Genomic DNA, 15008 nt, shown 5'->3' with positions numbered 1-15008 from the left:
AAAAGTATTAGAACTTCAATTTGTAATGTTGGCAAACCATGATCAAAACGTTTTAGTCTTTATTTTAGACTTGCTCAAAGTGTGTTTATATGTAAAGTTGGAATTGAGTGTTCTACAGGATTTATTGTGTAAATTTGCCTGGCTTGATCGATCGAGAATCAGACTCGATCGGTCAAAGCTCGTGCAGATTGTTTTTCTGCAAAATTTTCCAATTCAGCCTAAGCCCGTTTGTCGTGTAGGGTTTTATGTTTTGTCTTAAGTATAAAAAGAAAAACCCTAGCCACGTTTTAGGTTGCTCCTTATGCTGTGTGTGTGAATCTTTTGTGAGATCAAGAGGTGGTTGCCTTCACACATACTTAGGGTTTCTAAGATTCAAGATTATGTCAAGAACTTGGTGATCAATTCAGTTGCTGCATTAATAACTTAAAGATACACAAGCAGGTGTGCTTGTGCTTGTGCTTGCTGGGAATTCAAGAAAGAAGTAATCCATGGACTCAAAGCTGTCACGTGGTCATTTTAATAAGTTTCCTACTTGAGGCAACAATAGGATGTAAGTGGTCTAAGTCACTATTGTGTAAACTTCAATTATTTCATAGTGAATTCAGTTTTACCCTGAGGATAGTTAGGTTAAATCATCTCCAGGTTTTTTACCGGTTTGGTTTTCCTGGGTCATCATATCTTTATGTTCTTTATTTTCCGCACTTTACATTGATATTATATATTTGTGTTAACCTAGATCTGTTAATTTACCTAAGTTAATCATTTGGTTAAATAACTAGGTTAATCTGGTTGTGTTTTAAGGGGTCTAAAGACAAACAGTTACGGTTTTGATGTACGATTGTAAATTAATTAGCGTGCTCTTCTTCTCTATATAAAGACAAAGCTCACATGTAAAATTAATAATACAAGATTAGTTCTCTCATTTTTAACTTATAACTTTCTTGAATTTTAGAATTCTCTTTGTTTTTTTTTTAAAGGATATAAAAGCCATATTAGAGGTGATTAAATATTGATAAATGGAAGTGTATCTAGCCAATTTTTATTTATTTGATTATGTTCTCTATATGTTGGTACACAAATAATTTTGTTTCATTTAGATTACGAACAAAGTGTTTGAGATTGGGGTCTTGGGATTTAGTGGTGAGAATGAAGTGGTTGAGGAAGTGTTCAGTTTTAGAATAAAGTCTACCTTTTATCTAGATGTTATTTTATTATTTTAAATATTAAATTTATAATATAGTATAAAATCCTAGAAATTTCTAAAATCTATGTAATTACAATATATATATATATATATATATTAGTAAAGAAAATCTACTCAATAGTCGGAAACTACTTCTAGAATAAGGAAAAATTAAAATTATAAAATATGTGTAGGGTTAGTTTTTAGGGCCCAGGCCCAGCAAGTTGGTGATTCTGGCCCAAAGAACCCTAAACAATGAATTTGTAGAGAGCAGGTTACAGAACTAGGACCCAACGAAGTGAAGGTTAGTTAATTTTAGGCCATGCAACGGTTGAACATAAGAATATTTCCTTTATATCCACTGGATGTTCGGTCCGAGGAGATGAGTGGGTGCACCTATGTTCCTGATTCAAGGCTATAGTCTTTCTTTCTTTCTTATGGCTTTTCTCTGATCCCTTCTTCATGGGGATGCCCTTCTCTTATATAGCCTCCTTAAAGTGATAAGAGCCTTACACTTGTTGATTATCTGGACCTTCACTTGAGTGCCTGTCCCATCGGACACCCACCCTACCTTTCTGTGAGTTGCAGTGGCCAAGGTAACACTGATCGCCTGTCCTCTCCACATTAATGCTGCCAGAAAAGTAGCTTCTTTGCATTTAATGCGGCAGTTATGGTGTCCCTCTGGACGTCCTATATTCTCTTCCTTCTCCTAGCTTTGTGAGGATCATCCTTACTACCAATATTCGTTGGGAGTGACTTCTCATTGGGGATAGGGTGCACGTTGGGCCCATATTAGGTACGTCCGAGGAGACATTCCTCCTCGGACGTCTTTTTAAATAAGCTTGGGCTTATCAGAGTTGGGCTAGAATTCTTTTTAGTGCCCCATTTTCTCCTCGGTCGTGGTTGGACTCTGTATGGGGCCTAAGGCCCATTGTTCGACTTGGGGGTTTTACCCTTACACTTATCTATAATGTGACACTATCTATAATGTGACACTTAAGAAATATCTTGATACAATGAATTTAAGAAAATAAATTTCTTATCTTTTGAATATTTTTTTCATGGGAATTATCTTTTGAATTTTAATTAGTCTTTATCTCTGATATGACATTTGAGTAAATAATTTATGTGAACAAATTCATTGCCAAAGAGAGCGCCACATGACAGAACTTCATACTCTCCCACATGAGGTCTTTACTTTTATATATATATTGATTATTATTGATGATTTTTTTAATACAAAAAATAAAATCTTACAAATCTCTGTCATGTCTAACAATCCGATCCATGAAACCCTCTCACCGATCCTATAAAGGATCCTGATCTTGACTATTTTGGCCCCGTGCACATGTAACCCTAACTCCTATAAGTTATATATTGTCCAACGAATTATGTGAACCGGATAATCCTCTGGTAGGTGAAGCAAAGGCAGCACTTTGTGCTATCAAGAGTGCCATTGAAAAGATTCTCAAAAAATAAAAAAAAGAGTGCCATTGAAAATGGTTGATGCTTGGAATGTGATAGGTCCATTGAGTATTGCAGAGGTGATTGTAGATATTTTGAATTTTGTAAAGTATTTTGATGCTTTCTTCTTTTCTTTTAATAAAGAGAGGGCAATGTTTCAGCCCATCTTTTAGCCTAATAGACTGCTTTTGTGAATTGGATAGGGCTAGTTCCCATCTCTAGTATTCCTTTCCTAGTTACACAGGTTGTGAGGAGAGATGGTTCCAGGCCCTTCCTTCCTTTGTACTATGATGTTCATAAATAAAGTTTTTATTTGGCAAAAAACAAAAAAAAATGTATTGTGCTTGCACATTTTTTAGGTTTCCTTGGAGTTGCACCAACTATACTTGCCTTCTATTCAAGCTTGACTAAAGTTTAAAGTCAAAGTTAGAAACTAGGTACCACTATAGGCTATAGAATCACAACGTTCTAGTCATACGAAATAATAACAAACAATGAAGATAAAAAAAGCCAACTGGCCTAAGAACTAGGGCACCAGCCACCAGGCACGGCTAATTACCCATGAGGTAAGTGTATATGATTTTCCAAGGTAAAAGACCACTTGAACAATTTGTAACAAAAATAAATAGAAGGCTGATTGATATTGCTCATCATCATTTAACTATTGTAGTTAATTTTCTCCTTACCGATCATAACGATAACATGAACCGATGCAAATAAAGTAATAAACTCAAACAACGGTGGCTCCTTTTACTCATTGTATCATTTCTCAAAAGTACCCTACTTACAGATTCCTTCAAATACTACTCGTATGGAACTAAATTTCTTGCTTGTATCGGTAGAAGCAAACGTGCTTGGCTTCTTTTATTGTGTAGTTGATGACATTTTATGGGTTGCAGTTAATGCAATGGAATTTCATTTTGGCTCTTCAAGCCACAGGTGAAGACCTTAGCTAAGTCCTGTCCTGGGGGGTGACAAATACATATGCCTTCTTTGCACTGGCACATTTCTGGATGATCACTACAATCTTGAACCTTCTTGCACGGAAAACTTACATTCTTTCCTTCAACATCTAACTTGAAACCTGCATTTATTATATTTGTTAATAATCACATTGTCTCAAATTCTATACAAATATAACACATCATTTAAATTACAAAATGGAGGCATGCTAGCTGTTGAGGTTTGATTGGGTTACCTATTTTTACATAAAACTATGTGGCTTAGTAAAATAATGTAATCTAATGGTAAATTTGTCAAAATTTACATCCAATTAAAAAAATATGAGTGGTGTAACATTACTTAAAGTTACATCAAGTGTAACTTGAAACTAATCCTATATATAACCGCTGCAATAGCCCTCGCCACAATAGGCCAAATGGACTTTTAGCGGCGGTTTTTTGGGCTTTTGCAGCGGTTTTGGCTCGCCACAATAGGCCAATTTTTTTGTAGTGAATATACACAGATAAAAGAGATGGAGAAATATTCCTTCAAGTTGGCTTTCTTAATTGCACTCTTGGTTCGTAGCTCTTGTAAAAATCTCTTCCTTCTCATTTTACTTAATCTCTATTTTTTTTTTTTTAAGTATTACTATGTGCTTATATATAGGGTTAGTTTCAAGTTACACTTGGTGTAACTTTAAGTAATATTACACCACTTAATATTTTTTAATTAGATGTAAATTTTGAAAAATTTACCATTAGATTACATTATTTTCGTGTGCATGTATATATATATATATAATTTTATCTTTATTCATTTTAGAAAAATTAATTAAAGTCATCAAGCTTCTTGAAAGGCCATAAATCATAATATATATAACGGGGGCACTACAAAAAAAAGGTCCTTTGGCCGCGTTTTTAAAACGCGGCTATATGTCAAAAAAAACGTGGCTATAGCCTATAGCCACATTTTTTTAGGCCGCACTTTTTGATGTGGCCTAAAACCTGTGACTATAGGACTGACGGTCTTATGGCCGCACTTTTTAACCGCGGCCCAAGACCAGGTCCTATAGCCCCATTTAAAACGCGGCCTAAGGGTCTGGTCTTAGGCCGCGTTTAAGGTTGTGGTCTTTAAAATTACTAAGGTTGTGGTCTTAGGTACTAATTTTAGTAATTTTGTTCTATAAAATTACACTCTGCTCATCTTAACAATATCGTTGATTCTTTTACGAGTAATGTTATAGTCACAAAATTTTCTACAATATTTTTATAAACTATTGAGGTAGTAAATTCTAATTAGTTTGCATTTAGGCCTACCACTTACATTACTTTTTAATTTACCAATAACCACTCACCACATTTGTAATTTGTAAAAAAAGTTTGTAACTCTAGCATTTTTTTCCTTTTAAAGGCCATTACACTTGATTTAAAATCTGAAACAAAATATACAAGTCCAAAAAAAATTAGCCCAACAACAAAATTACCAATAGCAAAACTAAAAACAATTAAACTTAATCAACTAATTTTACCCAAAAAAAATAGTCCAATCCTTTAAAAAAACTTAAATGAAATAATTTTGTCCTTACCTAGAAGCAAGGCACAAATAAAAACACACACAATAAATAAATAAATAAATAAATAAAACTCTTGGTGGTTAAGCTGTAGAGCCAAAAGCCAGAGTTATTACATGCAACTAGCAGTAAAGCCACCCTCCTAAACTCTAAGTCTTGACTCTGTCCCTGCATTTATACATTCTTTTCATTCAAACCTTTTATGCCATTTAAGTGTTGGATTCAAATTAGAAGACCTTATTCCTAGTGATATATTTTCAAATAAATAAACCAAAAGTTTAATCAATGGCAGCTCTAAGATTTTTTTCTAGGGGAGTTAGTAAGAAGATAAATCTTGGGTAAGAGATGAATCTTATGATCTACATAATTTTCTTATTACAAATTTGTCTATAGTACATACTAGCAATAGAATAAAAAAAAAAAAAAAAAGTAAACTATAGATTCATTTGACATATATTTTTTAATATTGTAAACATATTAATTATTATTGTTAATTGAATTTTAATTATTATTGTTAAAATATTTTTATGTATTAATTTAGGAAAATTAGGGATGTTTGCGGTGCGGTGCGGTTTTGGGCCATTTTTAGCACCATACTTTACGGTGTGGTTTAACTAAAACCATAACTGCACTGCACCTTGTTTTTGCAGTCACATGTGCGGTGCGGTGTGGTACGGTTTAGAGTTTAGCCAAAACCATAACCGTAACGCACCTCATTTTTGCGGTTACATGTGATATACTATGTATAAGATTCGGCTTGAAGTCAGTATATTTTTCAAATTTTGGGCTTTTTCTACTCAGCCTAAAACTAATTTTTCTCTTTTTTTGAGCCAAGTTTTAAATTATTGAGCTAGTTTTTCTTTATTTTAGGTTGGCTTTTCTAGTCAACACTTGCTAGGGTTATTATTATTTTTTTTTGAAAACTAGGGTTATTAAACTATTAATAATATATTTAATATTAAAAATAAATAAATATATTAATATATAGAGAGGGTGCGGTGTAGTGTGGTTTGTGCGGTTTTCTTATTATAAAATTACAAATCGCACTGCACCATGCGGTGCACTATTACTTGCGGTGCGGTGTGGTTATGTCATTTTGCGGGCGGTTTTGGTATGGTTTTCACGGTTTGTGCAGTTTATGCGGTTGGGTGAATACCCCTAAGGACAATTATATATTAGCATTGTACTATTAATGTAAAATTTATATTATAAACAATTATATTGTATACATTTGTCTAGAATCAATGTAAGATTTACATTGTAGATAATTATACTGTACACATTTGCAAAAAAATATACAATACTGTACACATTTGTTTAGAAACGATGTAAATCTTATATTGATGGTACAATGTAAACTATGAATTTTCCATTAGTTTATTTCAAATTTATTAAAGATCTAAATGGGCTTTTTTTTATTTATTTTTTTTTTATGATTTAAGATGTAAAAGAAATTTACTTTTGTTGTTAGGCTTACTATTTCCCCCATATTTTAGATAAAATTGGTTTTTTGTGTGTGTGTGTGTGTGTGTGTGTTTTAAAAGACCAAAATGTTTTTAAGAGGAACTCATTTAAAGCTTATTTCAAGTAGATTTAAAAAAAATTTAGGTCAGAGTGTTCAAAATTTTATTTGAGTAGGGTCAAATAAAAAAAATTATTACACACACATATATACATTAAAAAAAATTGCCTGTGAGTTTAATCCAAATTAATAATGAAAAAAACTAATTTCACAAGAGCAAGCATTCCAGAATTTGATCTCATATTAAAGTATATGTATAATAAATTTGAGAAAATATATAAATTTTTTAAAATAGATCAGTACCTACACTGTTTCATACAAGAGAGAACTGATACACCCTCCGACATGGTACTTAATAATTTGCCTAAGGACATTTTATTTGTCATTTAAACAATCTGTCAAATCAAACTGCAAAATATGGCCAACCAATTAGAGATGCTCGTGCTTGGATCATAGTTGTATTAGGATTCCTACTACAGACAGGCCTTCACAAAGCCTAAAATCGAAAGAGAATCTAAGGTTGCATTTGACATTGACCGAAAAAAGACAGTTTTTTATTATTTAATTTATTTTTGCTACTATTCAATTAACGTTTAACTTTATTTATAGTATTTTCAGTAAAAAGTTTTTAATTTCGACTGAATAAGTTGTTCCTAAACGGCTTAAGCTTTGAGCTTCACAAATGGCTCTAATTCATGCGCCCTGGTTCTCCTCAGTACTTCACGATGCCAAAATACTTCATTCTTTATTTCAATAGGTTAGCCCTTAGATATAGTATATAACAATAAACGGGAAAGTTGGGCTATGTACATGATGCTATAAACTCACGAAGATCTTAGCATTAGGGCACCAAAGCAAGCAGTTTTAAAGAAACTGGGGTTTAAAATTAGAAAGCAACTGCACTTTAATTATTTTTAAAAAAAGGGGGGGGGGGGGGGGGGAGGGGGGTGGGAAATTACTTAACAATTTCTCGTATTAGCTTATAATTTGAAATAATTGTGCAAAGAATGAATGATTTCATTAGAATGTCCTAGAATATTTTGAGCCATCTCTGTACAGAATAAACAGATAAGTAAAGTTACAATGGTAAAAAATGTTTCATGAACCTTTAAATCTTTGGATTAGTGCGCACAAAACCAAGCTGAGAGAGATAATTGCTCTCAGCAAAATCATGTAATGTACGATGAGTTCTTGGCCCTTCACGATCAGGTTTTCTGTACTCTTCCTTCAAGAATCTTCTACGATCATCAGCATCCTGAAGGACCACAATGGATATTTTGGATGGAAAAAAAAGTGAGGAAAAAGAATAAAGGATAAAATAAACAGAAGACCAAGGTATTAGGTAAGCTACACACACACTTAGTGGATCTATAACACCCCCGACCTCACCCTCCATCCCGTTATTATGGGAGAAGGAAGTGCCAGTTGAGCTGTAGGCTGTAGCTCATTGGCAGTTATGTCTAAAAAAAATTAAATCACAGATCCATGTGGTATAAAGATGTAAAACATCATAAAGCAAACAAAACTGATCTTTAACCTATAGAAACGTGTAAGCTTCCAACATAAAGAAAAGGACAAGTGAAATCAGATTTGCCAGAAACAACAGAAACGCCCAATGATGAAAGAGACCAATTTCAATCCTAGATTTCAAATAAAAAAATCCAGGTCATCTGTGACTGTGACTCTTACTAAACAGATCATAACCTTTTTTTTGCCAGGTAAAGGTCAAATTGGCATGATTATGACATGAGGAGTGTCTAATAATGCATATGGAAGAGAAGAATATGTTTGTCATGGAACTGGATTATATAATATGGGAAAAACTTGTTGCACATCGGTCTGTATGGGCACACAGGTGTGCAACAAAACACTGCCCATTTAAGATCTACATATCATGACTGACGCACAGATACTCTTGACAGTCAACTTACAGTCAAAGATTGGTTTACCTGTAAGAAGTGCACCATTTGCTCTTCAATTGTACCACGCATTGCTAAAGTTTCCACATGAATAGGCCGAGTAGCACCCATCCGATGAGCACGACTTATAACTTGTTCCTCCATACTAAACCAATAGAACAAGTCATTATCTTTGGAAAAGAGAGACAGATTGATCATTATGTTCAAAAGAACACTAGATAATGTACAAAGTTAATAACATGGATAATTATTTAAAGCATAATTGTGAACCAAACATAAGCTTAAATATTGAACCTGATAAGGTCAGCAAATATATATATATATATATATATATAATTTATACAAGTGAAAAGGTTAGCAAAATTTTGACAAAGAAGAGTGGCATCTTAGGTAGTTTGGAATTCATTGTGGAGTATATGCAACTCATTTAATCAGAGTGAATTACCTATAATATGCTAATAGCAAAATTGATTATAATAACACCATAACTAATCTTTTCTTACTAAATAATACAACACATTTCAGGTTATAAGAGATTTGAAGCAAAACATCAGGAAGCATTTTAACTGAAGATCCTAGGAGGTCGTGCTTTTAACTAAATGGTGGCAACAATGTACTGATGTTATAGCAAAACCAAGGAATTTATGGCCAAGGTTGCAGCAATAGCTCCAACAGAATTGGTTTCAGCATCAGTTGGAGTGGTAGTTGCAGTAGCATGGCAGCTATAATAGTAGTATCAGTATTCATCTAGTAACAATGACACAATGGGCTTTGTCGCACATGCATGCAGCAACGATAGAAAGTCATGGTGCTGTCAATGTGGTGGCAGAGGTGTACTGATTCAAGCATAAGCTGATATGGTGGTCATGGTTGGATAACTTGGAAATAATAATGTTTCCATTGCATATACAGTTTAACTTTTCACCAGAAGATTGGTAGAATAAAAACCATGCTTCACTTTATTATTTAAATAATTAATAAAATCTTACTTTTAAAATAAAAAGAATCTGGAATAGGATGATCTTTCTGAAGTCTTGGAAATCAAAATGATTTTTTTCCCCTAAATCTCCATACAGTACCAAAATAAGGTATTACCTTTTGTCCCAAATTGGTTCCATTAGGAATACATGCGTTACAAAGCTCAAATCGAGCCCCAATGCAGCACTTCCATCCATCAAAAGTGCCATACAACTTTCATCATTCTGAAACGTGGCCAGTGACTTCATCTGAACCAGTAAAAGTGCGTCAATACAAGAACATGTAATAAATTTAGACAATATGGGGAAAGAAAAGGATATACCTTGTTGCTAGAATGCATTGGACTATACATCCCAGCAAATTTGATACCTGCAATAGTTAACTGCCACAGAAATGGAATACATCAACATTCAACCATTAATTGTATGTGTAGAATCACACAGAGCCATGCTCAGCCTATGTTATACAATAACTACCTGTTGTTCAATGACATGTATGTGCTCAAGAAATTGAGAGAAGATTAAAACTTTTTCTGGGGAAAATTTCTGAGTCTCACTGCTCACTCTAGAGCAATCATCCAGGGACAAGACCCTTGCATCACTCATCTGAGAGGGATAAACTAGCTCATCCACACACTTCACAATTTTGCCTTCTCCCATGTAGTGACCAACTTCTCTATTAGCTTCAAGCAAAGCTTTCAACCTCTGTACAAGGTAAGTAACTTTACTGCTAGATGTTGATTGCCAATCAGGATCCCAGTTATCCTGTATAAATATAAAATTGTATATATAGATAAACATTTTGTTTACCATAAAAGAAATAGAAATTAGACAAATTCAAATTTTTCTTATAGCTAAGCCTGCCTGTTTGTATGATGGTTGTAACTCAATAAGATCTTTGGGCACAGGCCACTTTGGGTTAGGATTTTCTGGCCGGGTTAGTACAACAGGAGACTCCATCTCATATAAGTTACCACATCCAGGATAAGTACACTTTTCACTGTCCAAAGCAACACAATCAAGGCACAAAAGATGCCTACATGGTGTAATGACAGGTAAACGGCACCATTCGTTACATCTAACATAGAAAGAAAAATATGTAATCAGTGATTCAAATGTGATAAAAAATTCAAAAACAGAACAACAAATCCACATGAAGCCTCAAATACCAAATATTACCTGACACAATACCCACCATAGAGGAGGTAATTTTTTATATAAGTATACTCATCTGCAGTATGATCCAGACCCTTTTCAACTAAAACATCCATTGTTTCTTGAATATCTTCACCAGCTTCTGTAACTTTAATATGTCCAGCCACACAGCAAGACAGCCTGACATTTCTGACAGTTGCACTTCGAGACTTCCACTGCTTTGGATTCAGTAGACTCTCAACATGAGAAGGATCATTCCAGTCAGCCATTAGTATATTGCGCCGCACTGTAACTACTAATTCATTGTAACTTCTTGCATGTTCCTCAGTAAAATCAAGAAACATAACTTTCTTAATGCAGGGTGGAATATTTTGCAAATCCATCTTTCTTGCGCTGATCATGCACTTCTGAAGTAACTGCAACAAACGTAACCGTCCCTCCTCCATCTCTGCTTCAAATGGCCTAAGAATACCAGCTTCCCAAGACATTTGATTCTGTCCAAAAGCTTCCTCATGAAGAAACTTAAGCAATGGTTGAAGATGTGATAGTTGACTGTTGGGAGTGTTAGGAGTTGGAGTTCCTGTTAATATCCACCGATTTGAAGCCACCAATGAAATAGCCATTTGCAATTTGTTTGTCAAGTTAACACTTGAGCCAAGGGTGTGTCCCTCATCTAACATGACTCTAAGCCAATGCACTTGCATCAGTACGCTCTTCTTTCGGGGGCTCCACTCTGCACTTAAACGACTAACGGTTGTTATGACAATATCATAATCCCATGCCAGACTGTGAGCAGGAGGCTTTCTATGATCAGTCCAAACATACACACGTAACTGACCAGGACTGACATGCTTTTCGATTTGAGTTTTCCAATGGTCAACTAGATTTGATGGAACAACAATTAGGGTTGCTCTGGACAAATATAACCTGACAGAATCCAGTGGCTCACAGAGAGAAATCCTGAGAGCAGCCACATCAAAGGCCAAGTTGTCAAGATCTCGTGGATAATACCACTTAAAAATACCCTTTTCTTCTCTCTTCATGAGACCAAATGCACTGAATATCTTATCGTAGCCATGGGCATTCCTAACAGGCATAAGACAAGTGCCTAAGTAAGGACTTCGTAAGCCAATTGATTCCATGTGTGAGAGTTTCTCTGGAGTAAGTTTAGCCAACCAAGTTAAGGCTTTCTTTGTTTCGGAATTAATCAATGGATAGTGCTCCCTAAGCACACTGGTGAAAAATGAAACATTTCGTTCCTCACCCGCAGAAGTTCCTTTGGTGTAGAATCCAGGTAAATATCTTATTGGGCTGCAATTATCCCAAGATTCTTCAGGAACACTACAGCTCTGATATAAAGGATCAGTATTCATACTACAAAACCATACTGCAGCAACATCAGCAGCCCTAGTTTCTATAAGCTTTCGCCACTTACGACAAGCATCACATTGAACCCAGGTGTCATTATACTCGAGATAATCTGCAACAGCCTTGCCAGGCCTCTTGAAACAGTTTGATACTCCATATGAAACTTCAACTTGCTTTTCCTGAAAAAAACGACTTGGACAAATAGAGGCACGCTTACATCTACTTGAATTTCCCCCAACCTTCTTTTCTTTAGAAAAACCAGCTGCTCCTTCATATTCGGAACAAAGGTTTTTCTTGATGAAGCTCAAGTCCCTAGAGCATCGAACCACAGACATTGCTGAACTAGAGGATGCAGATATAGGTGATTTATTTCCTCTACAAGGAAATAAATCATCAAATGCAATCTGATCTTCAAAACCCATTAACCTGGCTCTTTTAGGTGAGGAGTGGGTCAAGTCCTCCATGCCTCTTCGAGCATTCTGACCTACATCCCTTTTTCCCAAGAACTTGATCCCACCAGTGACATTATCACCACTAAGCTCATAATAGCCACATCTCTGGTCACCGTTATGCATACACCAGGTTATTTGCACCCCTTCTGGTGGATCTGCCCATGTTCCCTGTGTCTTCAGAATAAGGGAAAGAGCAGTTATGGTCTTGCCTAAGCCAGGTTCATCACAGAACATACCCCCACGAAAATCTTTGATACTAGGAGCTATTCCTGTGACTATTTCACCAGAAACAATATTTACATAGAAACTAAATCCATCTTCTGCTGAGAAAGCCATGTATAAAGGATGTGGCATAATTTCAGCATTGCGCTCGCGCTGCAACATCCACTCGACTGCTGCCTGCTGATGAGAAAAAAGCTTAAGTTTCATACACGGCATGATTGACGCGGCCAAGGATTTTAGATGCCGACACGTTGCAGCAGCCTTCACAAGGTCCGTTGGACCAAGCGTAGCTAGCATATTAATCAAAATGTCATCCGATAAGTCCCAAATGCCAGATCTATAAATGCCATCTACAGGCATTATTCTTGAAGAATCAAGCTGTTCCCTCTTCGTCAAGCTGGGTACGCTCTTAAAAATTTCATGAAGTTCAAATAGCCTTCTCTTTGAAGAATCGGTGACGTTGTAATGCAGCTTGCATCCAAGAACGTGACAATCAGAAAGATTCCAAACGCTCTTATCAGCCCCTTGAGCTTCTATACATCGCTGTCCACTAGCAAGCATCGAAGTTCTCTCGCCCCAGTCACAGCTGCAGAAAATGTTACCGTACTATGTCAGCGTGTAGCTAGGAAAAGAGAAAAAAGCCCATAATGACTTTTCAGATAGAACAGAACGGAGGAAAAGAATACATGGAGTCGACTCTAACTAATCTGTTATAGACCACAGTAACCGAACACGCTCAGAATTCAAATCCTCCCTTCGAAAATTGTAACTGTCGAAATTTTATCAAAACTAAATGCACACAAAATTACAATGTGGACAAAAAAACCATACCATATAAACCCTAAACTCGAATCTAATTACTCGAAAAACCGATGACATTTGGTCAATTCAATACATACGTATAACAATCAAATTTCGCTAAATCATCATCATCACGAAATCAACCAAATTAACCGAAATTGCTTACCTCAAGTGCCGAAAAAGCGCGGCGGCGATCGAGCCGGACCGGGGGAACTGCCAGCCGCTTAACACGGCGATCGGCAGATACACGTCGACGAGCACCACCGCCCTCGCCTCGGCCTCGGCGGACTCGGACTCGGGACCGAAAACGCAAACCACGCGCGCGTCGATCTTCACGCACTTGTGAGAAATAAGCGCCTGAAGCTGGTGCACCACGCTTATGCTGCCGTGGACTTGGCCTATCTTCCTCACTCTCTTCTTCCTCTTCTTGCCGCTCGAAACAACGCCGCCGCCGACGCCACTTTTCGACTCGCATTGCTCCGGTTCCGCCGCCGAATCGAGCACGGAGAGTACGACGCCGTTCGGGGACCTGAACCCGACGTACAAGCCGTCGCCGAAGATTTCGCAGCGAGTCTTCTTGAAACGCAGCGTTTCAGCCGACGGCGGAGAATTAACCGTGAGAACCGTGCATAAATAGCCGCAGAGCTTGTGGTCCGGAAACGACTTGTCGTTTTCGTCGTCGTTGTCGTTCATCTTTTGAGCCTTCAGAATTGAACTCTTTAATCAGAGCCGCTCTGCTTTTCTTCGAAAGTTTTTCTAAAGAAGACGATGATAAAAAGAGTATTTATAGCGTAATAGGGTTCTGTTCTGGTGCGGTTGGGTTTCGTTTTGGGTTTGGTGGGCCCGTGGTTTAATCGCCGTTTATTTAGGGTTTTGTGGATTGGGGCCACTTGATTGGGGATTGGGGTTGTGATTTGATTGGTTGTATTTGGATGATGAGCTGGCAGTGGGGTTGGACTTTTTTTTTGTAACTGATAAAAATAAAAAACGGAACCTGGAACTTTTCTAGTCTTCTAAAAGTGTAAATACTGTGGGTTCGTTTGTTTCTGCGAATTTCTGGTACATTGGTTACCGCGAAGTGGCGCTCACCAAACTAACTGAAACTAGAGGCATGAGGTGGTATGCTACTGTACTCTTCTACCTTTGTGTACTTATCTAATACTTATACGGAACAACAAGTACACAATATTTTTATACAATATTTTTAAGTGATAAATTATTATTGATTGTTATGTGTGTAAAAAAGTAATTTAAATTATGATATTAAATTAAAATCAATAATAATTTACCAAATATAATTTGTTGTGAAAATATTATAGATCTAATATTGCTTCTTATTTATTATATATATATATATATATATATATATTTTTTTTTATCTTTTGGGTTTATTGTTTTGTTACACAATATTTTTATACAATATTTTTAAGTGA

At 36.0% G+C, this 15008-nt stretch overlaps 1 protein-coding gene across 1 annotated transcript; it reads right to left on the bottom strand.

Annotated features, from left to right (window-relative positions):
- Positions 1 to 7677: 7677 nt before the first annotated feature.
- On the bottom strand, positions 7678 to 14355 carry LOC115986364 (F-box protein At3g54460-like). Its single transcript, XM_031109270.1, has 8 exons — positions 13742 to 14355; positions 10757 to 13360; positions 10442 to 10655; positions 10055 to 10342; positions 9901 to 9960; positions 9696 to 9826; positions 8631 to 8745; positions 7678 to 7936 (listed from the first exon to the last, which is right to left on the bottom strand). The coding sequence occupies exons 1-8, from the start codon at positions 14266 to 14268 to the stop codon at positions 7790 to 7792; spliced, it is 4086 nt and encodes a 1361-aa protein (XP_030965130.1). The 5' UTR covers positions 14269 to 14355; the 3' UTR covers positions 7678 to 7789.
- Between the last annotated feature and the right edge of the window lie 653 nt (positions 14356 to 15008).

The sequence above is a fragment of the Quercus lobata genome, chromosome 4 (genome assembly GCF_001633185.2).
Source record: "Quercus lobata isolate SW786 chromosome 4, ValleyOak3.0 Primary Assembly, whole genome shotgun sequence".
Lineage (NCBI taxonomy): Eukaryota > Viridiplantae > Streptophyta > Magnoliopsida > Fagales > Fagaceae > Quercus > Quercus lobata.
This window is presented reverse-complemented; position numbering and strand designations above follow the sequence as displayed.

Coding starts and splice junctions, on each gene's coding strand:
- LOC115986364 (XM_031109270.1), bottom strand. CDS start 14,268: ATGAACGACAACGACGACGAAAACGACAAGTCGTTTCCGGACCACAAG. Junction 10,343..10,441: donor TACAACCATCATACAAACAG/GCAGGCTTAGCT, acceptor ATATTTATACAG/GATAACTGGGATCCTGATTG. Junction 9,827..9,900: donor CAATGCATTCTAGCAACAAG/GTATATCCTTTT, acceptor TTACTGGTTCAG/ATGAAGTCACTGGCCACGTT.